This window comes from Neovison vison, chromosome 1 (genome assembly GCF_020171115.1).
Source record: "Neovison vison isolate M4711 chromosome 1, ASM_NN_V1, whole genome shotgun sequence".
Classification (NCBI taxonomy): domain Eukaryota; kingdom Metazoa; phylum Chordata; class Mammalia; order Carnivora; family Mustelidae; genus Neogale; species Neogale vison.
Window position 1 is genome coordinate 91,411,427 of NC_058091.1, and position 20,829 is coordinate 91,432,255.

Sequence of the window (20,829 nt, forward strand, 5' to 3'; positions counted from 1 at the left end):
AAGAAAGGGAACAAGATGCAATTATATTGTCTATTTTACTTACATAATTACCTTTACAGGTACTTTGGTGTGTGTGTCTGTATGTATGTGTGTGTATGTGTATGGAATGAAATTATTGTCTGGTGCCAGTTACTTGAGCCATAAGAACTAACTTTCCTATTTTTTTTTTTTGGTAAGATCTCATTTTATTTATTGACAGAGAGAGGCACAGCAAGAGAGGGAACACAAACTGGGGGAGTGGAGAAGGAGAAGCAGGCTTCCTGCTGAGCTAGGAGCCCAGTGTGGGGCTGGTCCCAGGACTCTGGGACCATGACCTGAGATGAAAGCAGATGCTTAACAACTGAGCCACTCAGGTGTCCCACTTTCATATTTCTTAATATGGATTTGCTACCAAGAAATTCACCCAGTTTTTATTTATGTGGGAATATATTTCATTTTGTCTTCACTTTTAAAAGATAGTTTTGCTGGATATGTTTCTTGGTTAACAGTTTTTTGTTTGTTTTTGTTTTTAAGCAATTTGAATATGTCATTCTATGGCTATTCTGACATATATATATATACATAAATATATATTGTTTTTTAAATCTATATTGTTAATGAGAAATCAGCTGTTAATATTGCTGGAGCTTGACTGGATGTGAAGAGGTGCATTTCTCTTGCGGCTTTTGTGATTTTCTTTTTGTCTTAGTCTTCTTACATTTTTAGAAGAATATGTGTGAATGTGGATCTCTATGTGATTATCCTAATTGGAGCTGGCTGACCTGCTTGGATATAATGATTTTGATCAAAGTAGAGAAGTTTCAATCATTATCTCTTTGAAGATTTTTTCTGCTCCTTTGTATCATTTTCTTTCCTTCTGGTAGTCCCATTATGTATATGTTGGCTTATATCATGATGCCTCAGATTCCTCTGTTAATTTATCTTCATTCTGTTTTTTTGTTTTTCAGATGGCATAATCTTTAACAATCTGTCTTCAAGTTCAGATTCTTTTCACTTCAAAGGTACTACTGAGACTCTTTACCGAATTTTTCATTTTAGTCATTGTGCATTCCAACCCCAGAATTCTCAATTGTTTCTTTTTTATGATTGGTCTCTATATTTTATTCCTTTTTAAAGTTTGTAAAAGTTATTAAACTTTTTTAAAGTCCTATTTTATTATTTATTAAAATTTAGTTAGTTAACATTCAGTATAATATTAGTGTCAGGTATACAATATAGTGATTCAACACTTCCACACAATACACAGTGCTCATCAGAACAATTTCTTAATTTCTCTTAATCCCTAATATCTCTTAATTGATATTTTCTATTTTGTGAGACATTATAATCATACCTTCCTTTTGTTCCTTAAAAATGGTTTCCTTTATTCTGTGAACACATTTATGACTGCTACTGTGAAGTTTTTGTGTTGTAAGTCCAACATCTGGGTCCCCTCAAAGGCAGTTTGTGTTGTCTGCTTTTTGTTCATTTTTAATGGATCACACTTTTTTTTTTTTTTTTGCTTGTCTAGTATTTGGTGGTTATCGTTGGTGAAAATGGGTATTTTATTTTGTAGCAACTCTAAATAGTAATTCCCTCTTCTTCCTGGGGCCTGTTGTCATTGTTTGCTTGTTTGTTTGTTTATTTGATTAGTGATTTGGATAGACTGGTTCAATAAAATCTTTTTACCTCATAGCACATGGCCTCTGAAGTTGTTTCCCAGAAAGCACAACTGTGAGCATGCAATTGGTCTCCTCAGTCACCAGGGATACCGTAGTGTTAGTCAGTTTCTCTTTGGCTGTCATTTTTCCTGATCTCTCCATTAAGTTTCTGGCTGGTTTGATTCCACATGGGGTATCACACACAGCTGTTAGCTTCCACTGACTTCTGGCTGATTGCTCTGTTGTTTTTCATAATACTCTTGGGCATGTTCCACAGATTGGTCTGAATGACGTCAGGCCCCTTTGCAGAGTCCAGATATTACCAGCCTTTACATTTTGCTCTGACCCCAGAAAGATTCTTCTTAGCTATCTCTTCCATTTGTTTCCTCTGTCAAACCTTTAGCTGACATCCCGTTTTATTTGTTGTCCTAGTATCACGTAGCTTCCAGCTTCCCCTTAATTACTCACAATCAGGATTTCCATAGTATTTTTATAGCACCCTTAGGTATGAAATTCCACATGCTCTGTTCTAAAATGTCAGTCCTCCTAGAGAAAGCTGCCAAGCTCTCTCTTATCAAAGCCTGTCTCTCCCTCGGGGCTGAACCTTTGTATCACTGTACTGGCTTTTACTAAAAAGATTCCTAGATCTATATGTGGAGAGCTAGGCAGGGATGGCAGTCCACTGTCTTCTAGGATTCTCCCTTCTGGTGTGGAGCTTTACTTCAAGTTAGGTTGGGGCAATCAGGGCCCAGTATTCTTAGTCTGTCATGTCTGGGGTAGAGCTTTCCTACGAAAAGAGAATGGGTGGAAACTCTGGTCCTTTTAACTGTGCCTGCATGGAATAAAGCTTCTGCAACATGGAGCCGGAGGAGATGAGAGATGCCAACCTCCTGGGGGAAACTCTTGTCCTAGACTGGTAGCTGAAAGAATCATGTGTCCAGTGTTCTTGGAAACATTTGCTCAGAGTAATGCTTCCACCATACTGAGCTGAGGTTCCAGGAGGAAAGAGGAGGGGTAATGGGAGCAGGTCATGGCTCAAATAAAAGACTCTCACTGTTCTTAATGAGATTTGGATTTCCTTAAATATGTACTTCTTCATTTGCTGTATACCCTTAACGACAACTTATAGAGACTTCATGCCATTACTTTTTAGAGCTTTCACCAGTAAAATGTGTTTTACTGGGGAAAAAATCTCTCCTCATATGGCCATTCTCAAAGTCCCACCTCAGTATTAGATACATTTTACTGGAGTACTTTATCTTATTAAGTTATATCAACTATTTTAAAACTTTATGTGATACAAAAAACTAGAAAATTTAAATGAAATTAAAGAGATGAGATCTGAAATAAATGAGGAGAGGGCATCAGACAGATATGATATTGCTAGTACAACTGAATACTAGTCTCAACACTCTGAGCTTATGTTCTGAGTTTGGTATTAAAAGCTATCATTTATTCAATCTCAGGGATGTATCAGGTGATTTTCATACATTATGTTAAACTCTCATAAGAACTCCACTATGGTCAGTGGTATAATTTTGACTTACGAGAAAAATGATACTCAAGTTCACATAGAGAGAAAGCAGAGAACTAGGAAAGACAGGAATTCAAGTCTGTATTCTTTATGCTCTTCAAAAAAGGAAGCACGTAAATTCAACTGGAGAACTACTTATCAGAAATTAAATTCTCTGAGAATTGCAGGAATATTAAATAGGCAACACTGATTAAACATTTGATATGAATTTGTTTGTTTTTTGCATGGTAATTACACTTACTTATTTATTGAAGTTATGTAAATCTAAATTTACTTCCAAGATTTATTAACTCTTCAGTGGGTTTTGAGCAGTTTTCTGAAGTTCCCAATCCAAAAGAGTTTGTTTATTTATCAATGTATTTATTTGCAGTGGGATAACCACTCTGTAGTGACTACATTCAACACAAATACATGAGTTATTTTATAGCATGTATTTATTTTGACTCAGTAAGTATCGTTTAGTACATTTCTGTTTTCAGCTTAGCACTGCTTGATTCTACAACATTAATATCTTTTTCTAAATATTCTGAAATGGAATTGAGTTGGAAAATCAGATAAGGAAAATTTTTTACCCCGTGTTAGGCTGTTGGTAAGATTTCAAATAGCACAGTAATAATACACCAAAATGAGGTGACTTTACATCATAATGCATATCAGATACTTTCTATAATAAATTAAGAAAAACCCATATGTGAATTTCAGAGATCTATAATAACAGTTCTGGCTTCCTATACCCACAACAGAAAAACTTTGCTTGCTAAGATCAATTATGTTTTGAATCAACATGATTTTCTCAGTTTCATGACATTCTGATAAAAAACAGGCCATATGATTAAAAGAACTGACATAGCAGATTACTATGAAGCCATGTAAATAGAAAATCACAAGATTTAGCTGCCAACTAAATAGCTACTTGGATAATTTCTAAGCTACATTATTTAACAGAAGCACATATATTTCACTGTGATGGAAAAGTCCACACTAACAATTTATCAGTGTGTCATCCATCACACATGTCACATTGCTCTCAGTGTTTTTTGGGTTACCTTCCAGAAGGTCATCCTCATCTATACCCTTGACAATCTTGGATTTGTAGTCTCGGAAAAACATGTACTTTAGCAGTCTTCTAAGCTTTTTCTGTTGAAAATATGAAATAAGAAATCGTATACATTACATTCACTTTACTGTTTGCAGAACACTATGATAATTAAATTTAATAAACTTATATTCTAGGATCACTGGGAAAAATACAGCAATTCTTACCATAAAACTATGGAATAAAAGATGTCATCATATTAAACATAAAAGCTGAAAAACATTTTTGAAGGTACTTTTCATTTGTAAGTATCCAAATGTTCCAGAATTACAATGATTCTTTTTTTTTTGTCTTACAAAAAGTTTAAATTCTTTCTGAAGACTGTGATATCACACTCTCCAAGCTAAAATAACTATAGTGATTTATAAACATCTAGACAAGGATTTTATAACAACTGCTTTAAAAAAGCCAAGCAACTTTCCTTTTTATTGTTTTTTAATCTCTGGAAATATTTTAATTTTTTTTAGAAGAGTTGGTTTATGTTTTATATTTCTGAAAAACATTCTATAATCTGAGAAATATGTTTCAATTTGACTCAAAGCTGATGAATGATAGATGGGTCCTGATGGTTTTCTTTAGGGTTTTTTTTTTTTTTTTGACATTTTTTTCTTTGTTTTTATTTATTTATTTTATTTTTTTCCTTAGTTTTCCTTAGGTTTACTAGATGACCTTAATACTGCTTAACTTTAAAGGTAACTGATAATGCTCTGTAATTTGTTGTGCGCTTACACTTGGGATGTATTATAACTTGGTTCCTGACCTTCAGGTTTGAGATTCCTAATTACGGCTGAAACATAGTACATTTTACAAAGCTCTTTTACAAGCACCTTATTTGATCAACCCTGAAATACAGACAAATAAAATCATCTCCTTTTTATATACAGGTAAACAGGTTAAAAATAGCTTTACAACTAGAGCTTAGCCGGGCCAGAGGTAGAACATTAGCATTGGAATTCAGTTTCTTTATTTACGATTTTAAGTAAAGTGCCTACCATATAGTACCACTGGGATGAATAAATGAAAAGAAAGAGTGAAGGTGCCTCGAGTGAGACAGCAGACAGTCAAGAAATACTGCATGAATATAAACTAGAATTAGGAAGAGAAAAAACACACACCTGTAAGCAGTTCTTCTGCTACCCTTCTTTTTTTCTTTGCTCTGATTGCATTCAATACTTCAGATTTTATTTTGTCTTATATTACATCTCTATAAACTACTTTAATTTTGTTTAGAAGATGTCGGCATACAAATACAATTATTATTTTCAAGAGAAAAGGAGAACTCTGGCAGCTCTCATATTACATCTATGTTCTCAGCTGATGAAAGGATCCTGGTTAAGAGTCCTACTGGACAGTAGAGGGGCCCTGTCAGTTAGTGTATATTCCCATAGTTTCACTATGATTTTAAATGCGGACTTTCCCAAAAGGCCGGAGAAAGTGTCAATGTGGACTATTTTTTGTGCTAGCCTCTTTAACTCTGTCATGAAAAAGACTGGACATACTCTGTAAAGTACTAATACTAACTCCACTGTTCTCTAGGGGCCTTCATGAAGGACCTTGGCTCCAGGTCCTCATTTTCTATCAGTGCTAGTTCCTTCCTCACAGCACCACTGCTGCCCTGTGCCTATTACTCCTTGGTCCCTCCAAGTATAATGAAGTCACCAAATCCTGCATATTTGTACTCCTTACTATCTCTCTGAAATCCACCTTCCTATCCACTTCCAGTGCCCATCATATTTTGCATTGATTACTGAACCAGCATCTTGGCTAGTTCCTTTGCATTTGGTCCATTCTACATACAACTGCATGAGTCTCAGACACCTCTACTTCAACAAATCCTTCAGCCTCTCGACTAATGACACAACTTTGAAATTCTGCTTCTTCAACTAAATCTTCAACTAAATTCTGCTTCTTTCCTAAACCAGATTATAGCTTCTCGATAGTGAAGACATTTCTCTTCTCTTCCTTTATATTCCTCATACAAAGAGTTAATGAAGTAAGAATTTATACAATTTAATATTAGATTGGTCATGGTGTGGTTTGTAGGTCTCTGAATCTTACTGTCTAAAGAAGAGAAAATACTATATCTAAGTTTAAGTTGACCTTCAATCAATTAGAATTAAAATATTTCACAAATATAAAGGAATTGGATATTGGAAAGGATGTTAACAAGGCTATCCAAAAGGTGGATGAGATGTCTTCTGATTGAAAACACCCCCACCCCCCAAAAAAAAAACAAAACAAAAAACCAGCCACAAGCATACAAAATTGGTAGAAGAGGAATGGGTATGTATAATGAAGAGGCCAGGGAAAAACAATCAAGAAGAGAAAAATGGACCATCAGAAACCAAGCCCTGCTCATTGGGGACAATAGCTACCATAACTCTGCTAGTTTTTGTACATGTAACATTTAGATGACACTACTAAAAACATGTAAAACATTATAAAATATATTTGTTCAGATTTATAGGAAATTATTTTATTAAAGTACAATGTACTACAGAATACACAGACATCATGAGCATAGAGCTCAAAAAATTTTCCCATTTTCAACTAGCTACTCATGGGAGATAGGACAAAATTAGACAGGTAAATACCACCCTAAATATTTTAATTACCAGAGTTCAAAGAGTAAGAAAGGTAAAACTTTACCATAAAAACTCTGGACATTATTATATTGATGCCACTGAAAGACTCATCTCTATTGACTTTTCCTATAAATGGTATATCACAGAATAAACCTTGAAACAAACCCTGGGAAAGCCTGTAATCTTGTGTAGAATTAGAAGAAAAATAAATATGCCATTCAGTTCTATCTCACTTATCTGAACAAAGCATACGATTGATACTCAGTGAATATTATGTAGCTGTGAAAATGTTGAAAGAGATACAGAATGGTAAGTGAGAATTAGTTGGTAGCATAGTTCTAGGTCAGTGCTCTGGTGCTGTTTGAACAAGTATCTATTCTCTTAGAGCAAATCATTCTATGCAAACTATGAAGAATAAAACATCAGTTTTGCATTCCAATTTGAAAGCCATATAACAAGGATACAGTTCCTTAAATAAGCATAACTGAATACCAAACATGGCATGTTAATACAATGAAAATGCTGTATATTACCTTATCCTTGCGCATCAAAAACAGAAGGTCTTCGGCAGAGATTACCCTTGCTCCCCGGAGCTGAGAAACTTCAGCAGCTTGCTGTAACTAACAACAAAGAGAATTTAGAATTTTTTTTTCCCTCCATAATCTAAATTAAATATACTACAGTCATGATGTCTCAAGAGAGATAAATATACTAAGCGTTAAAAACCTTTGGGAATAATCTGGCAATCACATTACTGCTTTAAAAAGTGAAATGTCTTATATTTGAAAGTTAAAAAAAAAATAAAAAGAGCAATTAAATTAACTCATAAGCCCACCTGTAACTGATACAATAAACAGAAATCCTTGATTTCTTTCATGCAAAGGAAAAATCATGTGCAGCTTCCAGAAATGCATTAATGCACCTGAAAATAATCTTATGAAATTTTATCCTCATATCCATGTGAGCAATGGTTTCACTCAGTATCACTAGTTGAATAAGTATATTATTAATCTGAGCTCCCATGCTGGTATGATTTGAAATAGGCCCATTCAGAACTTTAAAAGATCAACAAAAACAGTAGCTGTTTCTAATATCCAAAGGAAAAAAAATAGTTTTAGTTTTGGCAAGTCTTCAGTGGGCAAAGGATTCAGTCCATAAATCATAATACTGGACTGCATTAATTTCTTTCCACACTAATCACATGCACACAAAAAGTTAACTGTATCTGGAATGCACAACACAAAACATACTGCATGAAAAGTTAGATTCCCCCTGCAATGTTCATCTGGGCCCTTATATCTACAAAGTTGAGATTTTTCTGGAATTCAGAAGTCCTAGAAACACAATCTTACTTGAAAATGACCTGGAAAATAAAAGAATGTGAAAAATGATAGTTCTATTTTTTTGGCAAAGGCAAAATCGGTTTCTTATTTTGATTAGTTGGAAGGAACATAAAATACGTCCAGATGAAAAAAATAAAGATGCTGGAGAAAACACTACAAATATGTGCCTGTAACTTCTTCCAAATTTGATCAAACTGTGGTGATTGCACCACACCATCTCTGTCCAATATTATAAAAATATTTACATATAAAGGTTCCTAAATGCATTCTTCTTTGAAAGGAATAAATCTAACATATTCCTGAAAACTAATATTTAAAAAGTGACATACTGTTATCTTAACAATTATAAGGAATCAAATAGTGCATTTGTTCTAAAGAAATTCTGCTCAAATGTTTAAGCGATTTTGCTAAGTAAGCTTCAAACCTTGTCTAAATACACAGACTACAAAATAGACTATAAACTCCCTATGTGTCAGCCTTACCACTGAATTTCCTGGATACTGGTGGTTGGTATATAAACATAATTCTACCTAAATATAGAAATTTAAATTTAACTGTGAGCCATTTAAAAAGAAATCTTGGGGGAAAGGTTTTAAAAAGATGATGTATCTACTCAGAAACTAAAAGTTTTCAGCAGGAAAAATGTGAACATATTTTTCTAAAAACTGGAATAGTGTCGGGGAAATGTTTTTTTTTTTTTTTCAAATAAAAACATTTCTATCACAGTATAAAATACACACAATCAGTGTGGAGAAGAACATGGGCCCAGTATCCATTTAAATGTGTGGACATATACAGGGAACCAGGAGGCAGCCTTGTCAAGTAACTGTATTTTCTTTCACGAGGGATGGTGAGGATTTGACAACTGTAAAGTACTATACAGACAGAAGTAATTTCACTATGTGAAGAAAGGATCAGAAGTATATATCCCAGAAGAGTTTTCCCAACTAATTGTTTACAAATACTACATATCCATAAATCATCTGTATTTATAATCCTTTTCAAAATGTCAGTTTACAAACACATTGACCAGGAAAAAACAGAAAATGGAAAATAAAGACATAGGAGAGTTAGACATTTAAAACACCTTTGAAAACCAGTAGACAATGACTGCAGGGATCTGGAACTTATGTCCTGGTATGTGGTCATAATTTTCAGGAAAATTTAACTTTAGTTTTCATCTATCTGATGCACTAATTTCCTTCACCTAACTTCGTGCCCTTACTAGCACTGGCACTGCTGGAATTCTCCTAATATGCCCTGGACTTTCAAGAAGTGATTCCTTAGGACTGAATGTGATCACTGTGTTACTTCACCAAGGCTACCTGCCTCAATGTGCCTCGTGCTCTAAAATTAGCCCTCCCGAACTCTGACCTCTTCTCTACAGAGTGAGGCGAGCAATTTTATCAGCTAATTGCAGTGATCACACTGTAAACGTGTGTATTATGCACTGGCTTCCTTCTAGAAATTTTTGTCCATGCCTACCTGAAAATAAAGAAACTCCTCTTTAACGATATAAAGCTTAAAAAGCTTAAAAAACAGATTAGCAGCTTGTCAGTCCAGTTCCACTGAAAGCTGAGCTCAGATTTGGTGTCTTTCATGTGTAAGCAATTCTTGAGTCAGGAAACCAAAATCATAAAATATTCCTAATAACTTCAGTGTTAAAAAAAATTGATTCTATATTTTATGCAATCCCTCAACTTCTCAATCTTTGAAACTAAATGGAAGTTGTACTTACTTCATTACTCACTGTTGTATGTTAAATATTTCTGGTAGTAAGTAGAATAACATGAAATAATGGTATACTTCACAATTTTTTATTTATAATGAAAATAATATACATTGAATTGTGATATAAAATATGCAAGAAATAATGGGGCACAAAAATATTTTAAGACAAATCACTAGTAGAATGAGAATACAAACTTCATTTTTTTTTAAAATTTCTTTTCAGCGTAACAGTATTCATTGTTTTTGCACCACACCCAGTGCTCCATGCAATGTGTGCCCTCCATAATATCCACCACCTGGCTCCCCCAACCTTCCACCCCGCCCCTTCAAAACCCTCAGGTTGTTTTTCAGAGTCCATAGTCTCTCATGGTTCACCTCCCCTTCCAACTTCCCTCAACTCCCTTCTCCTCTGCATCTCCCCATGTCCTCCATCTTATTTGTTATGCTCCACAAATAAGTGAAACCATATGATAACTGACTCTCTCTGCTTGACTTATTTCACTCAGCATAATCTCTTCCAGTCCCGTCCATGTTGCTACAAAAGTTGGGTATTCATCCTTTCTGATAGACGCATAATACTCCATAGTGTATATGGACCACATCTTCCTTATCCATTCGTCCACTGAAGGGCATCTTGGTTCTTTCCACAGTTTGGCGACCACGGCCATTGCTGCTATAAACTTTGGGGTACAGATGGCATTTCTTTTTACTACATCTGTATCTTCGGGGTAAATACCCACTAGTGTAATTGCAGGGTCATAGGGAAGCTTAATTTTTAATTTCTTGAGGAATTTCCACACTGTTCTGCAAAGTGGCTGCACCAACTTGCATTCCCACCAACAGTGTAAGAGGGTTCCCCTTTCTCCACATCCTCTCCAACACACGTTGTTTCCTGTCTTGCTAATTTTGGCCATTCTAACTGGTGTAAGGTGGTATCTCAATGTGCAAACTTCATTTTCTTAACTATATGGATAAAGGTATGGTAATGTAACCTTGAGTTATTTATTAGCAACTTAGTAAAATATTGTGCTACAAGACATTATTATTTTACCACAACACCAACTCATGTACAGAATGTTTTTTCTGATAAATATTATTTGTTCTTCAAAGTAAACAAAAAATAATATAATTTATAACAATTGTTTAAAAGACAAAAGTGGGGCGCCTGGGTGGCTCAGTGAGTTAAAGCCTCTGCCTTTGGCTCAGGTCATGATCCCAGGGTCCTGGGATCGAGCCCTGCATCGGGCTCTCTGCTCAGCAGGGAGCCTGCTTCTCTTCCTCTCTCTCTCTGCCTACTTGTGATTTCTATCTGTTAAATAAATAAATAAAATCTTAAAAAAAATTTACATGTCATCTTAAATGCCTCATCTTTGATCCTGCAAATAAACCTCTTCTTAATTTCTCATTGCTGTTAATGACACTAACATTTCAAACTCATTTTATTTTCCTCCCTCTGCTACCTTTCCACTAACCTCTGTTGATCTGGTTGTTTTGTTTTACTCTGTTCATGGTCTTGAATTTGCTCTCTACTTAGTATTCACCCTAATCTAGGCTTGTGGGGCTATTTGCACACTGGTTTCAAAATTTCAATGTCTCCGAATTGTGATGCAACCAGATTTAAGTGCTAAAACAATCTTGCTCAAATATAATGCCCGTAATTCTTTTTTCAGGATCTATGAGAAGTCATGATTATCTAACTTCAGTGTGGTCTTTAAAGCCTGACTGACTCACAGATTTTCACTACACCTTCATTCTCATTATATTTCTTTTTTTCCCCTTCTATTATTCTACGGTTAAACTCCAATAATTTCAATTATATTTTCATACTTTTGTGCATTTTAATGATAAACTTTTTTAAAAAAGATTTTACTTATTCACTTGTTAGACAAAGAGAGAGAGAGAGCGCACAAGCAGGGAGAGCAGCAGGCAGGGGGAGCCGCTTGAGCAGCAGGAGCAGCTTGCTCCCTACTGAGCAAGGATCCTGATGTGGGACTTGATCCTAGGACCCCAGGATCATGACTTGAGTTGAAGGCAGACACCTAACCCACCGAGCCACCCAGTCATCCTATGTAATGATTAATTTTATGTGTCAACTTGACTGGGCCATGAAGTGCTCAGACATTTGGTTGAACATTATTCTGTGTGTGACTATGAGGGTATTTCTGGGATGAAATTAATATGTGAATAGGTAAAATAAGTAGACTGCCCTCCCAAATGTGGGTGGACCTCAACCTATCAGTTGAAGAACTGAATAGAACATTATCACCTCACAACTATCAGAATAGCTAAAATCAGCAACACAAGAAACAACAGGTGATGTCCAGGATGTGGAGAAAGGGGAATCTTCCTGCACTGTTGGTGGGAATGCAAATTGGTGTGGTTACTCTGGATAACAATATGGAGGTTCTTCAACAAGTTAAAAATAGAACTACCTTATGATCCGATTGCACTACTAGGTATTTACCCAAAGGATACAAAATACTAATTCAAAGGGACACATGCACCCCGATGTTTACAGCAGCATTATCAACAATAGCCAAATTATGGAAAGAGCCCAGGTGTCCTTCAACTGATGAATGGATAAAAAGATCATATAAATATATATATAAAATCTTATACACATACATGCACATACATAGAATGGAACATTACTCAGCCATAAATAAGAATGAAACTTTGCCATGTGCAATGGCATGGACAGAGCTAAAGAGTATTACGCTAAGCAAAATGAGTCAGTCAGAGAAAGACAAATACCACATGATTTCACTCATATGCTGAACTTACTAAAGAAAGCAAATAAGCAAAGGGAAAAAAGAGAGAGAGAGGCAAACTAGGAAATAGACTCTTAAGTATAGAGAAGAAAACTGATGGTTACCAGAGGGGAGGTGGGTGGAGGGATGGATGAAATAGGAGTTGGGATTAAGGAGGGCACTTGTGATGAGCACTGGGTGTTGTATGGAAGTGCTGAATCACTATATTGTACACCTGAAAGTAATACTACACTGTATGTTAACTAACTTGAACTTAAATAAAAACGTAACCCATAAGTGCCAAATAAAAGGGAATGGAAGCTTTCTGCCTACCTTAAAATAGAACATCTCCTGTTTTTCACGCTGAACTCAGGCTGGAATTATATTTCACCTCTCCTGTGTCTCCAGCTTGCTAACTACAGAACTTGGGACTCCTTAGCCTCCATAATCATGGAATCCAATTCCTTACTACCTACCTACTATCCATCTATCCAACATATACATCCCCTACACACACACACACACACCCCTTATTGGTTCTGTTTTTTCTGGAGAGCCTTAATACAGAATTATAGTCAAATTATGAGAAATTCTTGATTCCTTATGGGATACCGTACTTTATTCTTTAAAATATAGGTTTTAAAATAATTTTATAAAAAAAAAATCTGTGATTATCTTCATACAATAGTGTTTGTTACCTAACCTAGGTGTGAAACTCATATACCCAGTTTATAATATGTTGATTATACTTGTCAATGAGTTTCTACTTTATCTTTCTCACCCAGTTACTCAATACTTTCACTTCCCAACTACACTTTGAATAAAATCTCCAGGTCCAGGACCACCATTCCCTAACAGGCAGTTTTTAAATGTTTGTCAAATGTTGGAAGCACATTTCCCCTTGACAACTGTCAGTTTTCTCATCTTTGATATAAATGAATTGGGCTAGATGAAGTCAATGAACTCTGCATTTGTCTGGGACCCACATAAATTCGGCAGAAAAGTTTTCTCTAAAGTTCCAAAAGGTCTTAAAAGTATAGCAAGTTTCACAATTATTAACATCCTGAAAATATTCCATTTTAACCACCTTCTGTTGTACCTTTTTCCTTTGGGTTTTAACTAAATCCCTGGATATTACCTTTTTGAGGATACATAGTAAATAAATAAATAGTAAAAGGCAAGAGTTGTTGAAAGCCATGTTATGAAAAGCTAGGCTGTCCCTTGGCCCAAGATTTATTTGTCTGTCTTTCTATCCATTGGTTGACCACTCACTATTTACCAGGCCAGATTCTAGGTCAGACGATGAAAGGAAGCTCTGCTTACAACTGTACTTCTCAGCCACCAATTCTCTCTGAGTCTCCATGTTGTGACTGAAAGCAGCAGGAGTTCGGAAATCTGGATTCCAGGTCTAGCTCTACTACTCACATATTCAGATAACTGTGAGATCAGATATATTAATGATTTCCCTAGATTTTTCAGTTTATAAATATATTTTTCCCATTTGAAATGGATAACCAATAGTTTTAATGACTACTAGGAGAATTAATAATCTTAGCAGTAACAATAGTTATCATTTATTGAATACCTAATTTGCACCAGGTACTGTACTGTGTGTTATATTCAATTTGCTTAAACATTTTTAAAATTTAAGTTAAAATGTAAATAACATTAAAAGTCAAACTATACTCTAAGTTTTTAATGACAGACATGACTACCTTACCAAACTTCTTTCCAGTGTTTCTGCTTCAAGAGGCAACCACTTTCAACTTATTTAGCTTGTTTTGCTGTTATTCACCTCCATATTTGAAATATGCTTATAATATGCTTCTTTTCTTTATTTTCACCTATAAATACTGTCAATTCTACCACTGAAGATAAAGAAGACACAGTGTTCTCAGCTGCCTCTTATTTAACCATCCCCTTCTTCCCCTCTTGATCTACAAAATTTAATTTAAAAATTAATATCCAGGGTTTGTATTTTTAGATTGTGTAAACATCATTATAGCTTGGCTGCTATGAATGAATTTTTTTTTTTTTACAATTTATAAAAAGAATTTTCTTATAGTTAATAATTTCCTTGATTTGTTTCTTTGCTTCTTTTTCTGTGAGCCTAAAACTGTTTCACCCCAAACTCTTTGAGAGATTTGAAACATATAAGGATTTCTTTCAGTTTCATTGTTTTTATTTTGCTTCAGAGACATCTCATCTGTAGTTCTCCAACTCTTCAGCTATTCCTTTTGGATTCTTCATTTCTGGATCCCATTTCTTGCTCTATCTTAGTTTACATCCTTATTTTGGTAGATTTTTTTTTTTTTCTTGAGCATAGATTTAACAGCTGCCTTAAAAACCCCATCTGCTAATATCAACACCTGGTCATTTTGTAGTCAGTTTTTATTTTGTCTTTTCTCTGGGGTATGAGTCATATTTGCCTGTTACTTCATATTTTAAGGAATCTGGAATTTTAGCTGAGATACCGTGATTGATACCTTACAAGGACTCTGGATTCTGTTATGTTCCTCTAAAGAATATTGATTTTTTTTTTTTTTTTTTTAAACAGGCAGAATGAAAACTAGAAAACTAGAATGAGCTCAAACTTCAATACCTTTCTTCCTCACCCTGTGGTAAGGCTATAGTTGAAAAATACCTCTGGTAGTTTGCAGAGAAGGGGTTTATGGGAAATAAAATTTTAAAGATCTAGTATTCTGAAAATTCATTTAAGCCACCCTCACATTCAGCTAACAAATCGGGTATGGAATTAGAGCTTAAAAATCATTTCCTTCAGAATTTTTTTCTTTTAAGATTTTTATTTATTTATTCGACAGACAGATCACAAGTAGGCAGAGGCAGGCAGAGAGAGAGAGGAGGAAGCAGGCTCCTAGCTGAGCAGAGGGCCCGATGCGGGGCTCAAACCCAGGACCCTGGGATCATGACCTGAGCCAAAGACAGAGGCTTTAACCCACTGAGCCACCCAGGTGCCCCCATTTCCTTCAGAATTTTAAAGGCATTGCTCCACTGTCTTCTGCTTAAAATATTATTATTGAGAAGTTAGCTATTGTTGTTGTTTCTATTCTTAAGGCTTTGTGTGACCTTTTTTCCTCCTCTGAGAAACTTTTAATGTTTTTCTTTTCATACCTAAAATTCTGAAATTTCATGGTGCAGTGCCTTGGTGAGGGTCTCTCTACATTTATTTTCTTGGTACTCACAAGGATACTGTAACTCACATATTTCTGTCCTTCATGTCTGGTAAGTTTTCTTGCATCACTCTGAATTTTTTTTCCTTCTGTTTTTCTGGGTTCTTTTTAGAACATCTGTGGTCTTTGTGCCTAAGATCTCTAATACCAGAGTTTGTTTTATTCAACCTCTCCAGAGTGTAAACCTATGTTATTTTTGCCAAGTGGATAAAGGATAGTTGACTGCCTATATGACTTTGACAGGGACTGGGATCTTTATACTTTCAAAAAATCCTGTTGCTTTTCACCCATCCCAAGATTTCTTTTTTCAGAGGTACTTTCAATCCTGATTTTTTTAAATTATTATTTCTTTTCAGTGTAACAGTATTCAATGTTTTTTGCACCACACCCAATGCTCCACGTAATACGTGCCCTCTCTAATTTTTCCAGGTTCCAAGGTTTCATTTTTTTTAGAATCTTTAAACTTCTGGCATTTATATACACCTTTAAGCTTCCACAATTTTTTTGACAAATTTCATCTGTTATTTAATCTTCACCCATTTTGTCTTTGTAGGTTTATGTCTCTTTAAATTATTTTGCTGTCCTTTAGTGTGGTTTCAGAATGGTTGAAGATAAGCACATGTTATCACCCAATATTTAAGCAGAAACTGATACTTCTTTTTTAAAATGTTAACATTTACTGAATGTACTATCTTGTGCTTCTTGTCTTCTATATATTACCTCTTTTAACTCATATGGAAAACCTGAGAGATGTTCGGGTACAAAAAACTGGTACTAAATAATAGATGCTTAACATCAAGCCATTTATCTTTCTCTCCAAGATTATTAATTTCTTATTCAGAATACAGGAAGTTATGATCATTAAATCAAGCCTTAGATTGTATAGAAGTCTACCCACAAAAACATTTATTTGCCTTTCAAAACATTTTCATTGCTGGCAATGAAATGATTGCCAAAATAAAAATGGTTTGGATCAAAACATCCAAGCAAGCTGCTTCATGCAGACATAGCTTGAGGACTGAGGACTAAGCAAGTGTTTGAAAGGAAATGGATTTGTAACTACATACAGCTAACATTCAGGATACTATAAATGTAAGATATATGACTTTGTATTTTCCTATCATATGATTTCCTTATTCTTTGTGTCTTAGACATCCGAAATATAAACAAGTATATAAATTGATAAAAGATGTGCCTAACTTCTTAGAGTTTCATTTTAACTTTTCTTTTTAGAATAGTAAGTCAAAGGCCATTAAGGAAAATTAAAAAAATATATGATGAAGTTATAATTATCAGTATCTCATGACTCAAAAAATTCAGTTTTATTTATATATATATTTTAAAGAGTTACCAAGTCACAATCAATATAAGCCTGCAAAGTTTTAAAAATCCATTAAACAATGGCTGCATTTATTGTATAAGAACAGCAAACTTGACAAGGAACTAGTTCTTTGTTACTCTTATTTAAAATATGAAATTAGGAGAAAAACAACCATTTATAAGTTTTTTTTTAAACTATTTTACATAGAAGTTATTCATAAGCAACTTTTAAGTCTAAACACATCAAGGTTTGCAAGTACACAAAAGTGTATGTTGGAAAAATTTTCAAGTTGAAATTAAAGTAATAAACTAGGTCATAACATGGAGGACATTGGGAGAGGGAGAGGAGAAGTGAGTTAGGGGAAATTGGAGAGGGAGACAAACCATGAGAGGCAATGGACTCTGAGAAACAAAGTGAGGGTTTTGGAGAGGAGGGGCATTGGGGGATGGATGAGCCTGGTGGTGGGTATTATGGAGGGTAAGTATTGCATGGAGCACTGGGTATGCTGCATAAGCAATGAATTTTGGAACACATACACACACACACACACACACATTAAATTTTTAAAAAAATAAACTAGGTTATAGTTTAAATAGTACACTATTCTGGATTATACCTTAACTACCACACTAAACTGAATTATAGTTTATTATCTGTTTATTTTTAAAGATTTTATTTATTTACTTATTTGATAGAGAGGGCCAGAGTACAAGCAGGGAGAGTGGCAGGGAGAGGCAGAAGCGGGCTCCTGTTGAGCAGAGAGCCCCATGTGGGACTCAATTCCACATGGGGTTATAGTTTAAATATTATACTTAACTAACTATAGTTAGTACTATTTAAAATTTAATTATTTACTATTTAATTATTAAAACTAGAATACCATGTAATTGCTTCAACCAGTACACATAAACAGAGAAGGAAGTAAACCATAATAGATTCGAAATTATATGGAACAAACTGAGGAAGGCTGGAGGGGAGGTGGGTGGGGATATGGGATAACTGGGTAATGGGCATCAAGGAGGGCACTTGATGGAATGAGAGCTAGGTATTAACATGCAACTGATGAATCACCAAATTCTACCCCTGAAACTAATAATATACTATATGCTAACTAACTTGAATTTAAATTAAATATAAAAATTTAAAAAATAAACTAAAATACATTAAAATTGTAGAAAGATGGTAGATCTTGACTTTGCTCAACATCTACATAGCAATTTTCAGTTACAATTCAGTACAATAATTAAAATGATATAGTGTAAAGATCTAAGGTTGCACATCTTATTTGCATTTCTTAACTTTTTAAAAGTGTAGACATTTTGGTAGATTACAAAATGTGTACTTTTCTTGTCTACAATTAATAGTGACTCTTTTTTTCTCTGCTTATTTCAATGTTTGTGCTTCCCTCCATATTTCCTTCTGTTCCCAGACTTCCATAAAGGTGTCCACTCAAAGAGTTGTGGCCATTAGTTATTTCTTCAAAGGACAAAAATCTAACAGGTAAAAGACTGAGTTAACTGCTTTTCTTTGAAACCCTGCTTAATTTTTCACATGATAACCTGATTTCATTTTGCCCCAGAACGTTTAGGAATAAACACAGGTCTTGTACTAAATCTTCGTGATTAGATCGGGTTATTAAAAGCACTGAACTACAAGACCACACACAGACCAAAGTAATGATTGGAAAAAATCACCAAATGGAAAGAATAAGGTAATCCTAAAGAATAATCACATGGAATGAAAAAGAAATGGATTTCTAATTTTATTACCCCTGTTTTCCCCAAAAGCAATTTTATAATTTGGTCCTTTTGTTGAGAAAATACAAGGAAAATGTGCTAACTTTAGAATTTTAGAGTTCTAGCTTCTGATGCTGAGTCTTAGAACCTGTTCAATGCATGGGGGGCAACTGTCTGCTATGAAACTCAGTTAAGGTGTGGCTTCCTGTCAGTACTGTGATCGTGAAGAGTGTTCCAGACCATTTAGATGACTACCTCCTTTTATTGTCTAACTCAGCAGTTTTCTCCATGTGGACCACTGATTTCACAAACAGTTTAATCGAGAAGCTTTAAAAAATCATTAACTTCAAAAAAGTTTCCAAAACCACAGATTGTTTTCCCTTTCATGAAATTTTAAAAATGCCTCTGGTTTGATGTTTACATGAGGCATTGTCATGCAGCATACAGTAAGCCCTGAAAAATTGCTACACACATTTATTCAGAAATGAAAATTTAAATTTCAGGGTCATCATAAAAAAGGTTATCATTTCCAGTATTCACAAAGATGAAAGGCTATTATTGGACTACTGATTAGCACTAACGACTTATTTTAACATAAACAAATTGAGGATATAAAAAATTTGTTTGGACATATACATATATACACACAATACATATATACCTGTATATACATATGTGCACATACATGTATGTGTATACATACACACATACATATGTATTTCTATGTATATAGAGTGTATATATCACTAAAATCCCTCTCTTAACAAGTTTTAAAAAAATAACTCTTATCTGAGGTTAAAGGTTATAGAGTTCTTCAGATAGAGAGCTAATGGTTTCTTTAATAACTTCTCATATTGAATCACCCTAACATGAAATATAATGCATGCCTTAAGGTGCATACATTCTTAAAGCTATAGTTTTAAACAGAAGAGTGGCTCTTTCTGGTCCTCAGTTTCTTCAAATGGGAATAAAAGAAAGGTAGACACCAAATGAGCTCCAAAGGTGCTTTTGGCTTTTACTTTCTGGTTCTAGTTTTTAACCTTAGAATAGTTTACTTTCAGCTTCATAATTGAATGCTTGTATCACTGAGAGAAGAAATAAATAAAAAAGAAAAGCTCAAAGAAGTGAGGTGCAGGAGGGAGTCAGTTTTCAAGAAAAAAAAAATCTACTTGGTTAAACCAGTAGAAATAGCAACCAATCCAATTAATCATGTCAGTGGATGAAGTATGAGGTTGGATCATTATTTAGTATTAATGACTTATTTTACAACAATGTTCCCCATGGTACACAAATCAGCAGGTGAGAGAGTTAATTATTCCAGTACCCTACCTAGTAGTTCCAAATACATTTGAAAGCCAAAGTCAGTTGCAAAATGGGATTAAAGCAATGCAATTACCAATACATAATTAAGATTGGTCTGTATCTGATTCTAATCCGTTCTTTGCTTTTATCGTAAGATGAACAGAGACAATTTGTATATACTTCCCCCTCAGTCTGTCAGAGAAAGTAGCCCTATTCAAATTTTGTATTCAAACTTTGCTTGGATAGGAAAACCAATCAATGTTGTATATAGTATTTATCAAATTAGAAGATGTATATGTAAAACTAAATGAAAAGTCAGGTTTTCTGGGCTCAGATGTCAGTCCCATATTCTACTCAAGAATTAAAAAGATTATTTAAAAGGGCTCAAAAGGTGATATAGTACAGATCTTGTTACACTCACAGGTCACTGTGAAGATCAAATGAAATAATGTTGTATAGGCACCTGGACTTTAAGTACCATAGAAGCATAATGTATTGCTTAGGAATGACCCATTCTTGGTTAGAAGATGAAAAAAGTAATCTATATAAGGAAGGGGGGAAAAAGTCTACTGATAATTTGATTAGCAGAGAAAATGTTTT

The 20,829-nt window shown here is 34.5% G+C and overlaps 1 protein-coding gene across 2 annotated transcripts in view; it reads right to left on the reverse strand.

The window, feature by feature from the left end:
- The window catches only part of SUPT3H (SPT3 homolog, SAGA and STAGA complex component), a 524,138-nt gene that overhangs the window by 143,916 nt on the left and 359,393 nt on the right, over positions 1–20,829 (reverse strand). For both annotated transcript variants that reach the window (XM_044252039.1, XM_044252029.1), the window contains exons 4-5: positions 7,389–7,475; positions 4,221–4,311 (exon numbers count right to left, since the gene is read on the reverse strand). In XM_044252039.1, the coding sequence (XP_044107974.1) occupies positions 4,221–4,311; positions 7,389–7,475 (178 nt within the window). The remainder of the gene's footprint in view (positions 1–4,220; positions 4,312–7,388; positions 7,476–20,829) is intronic.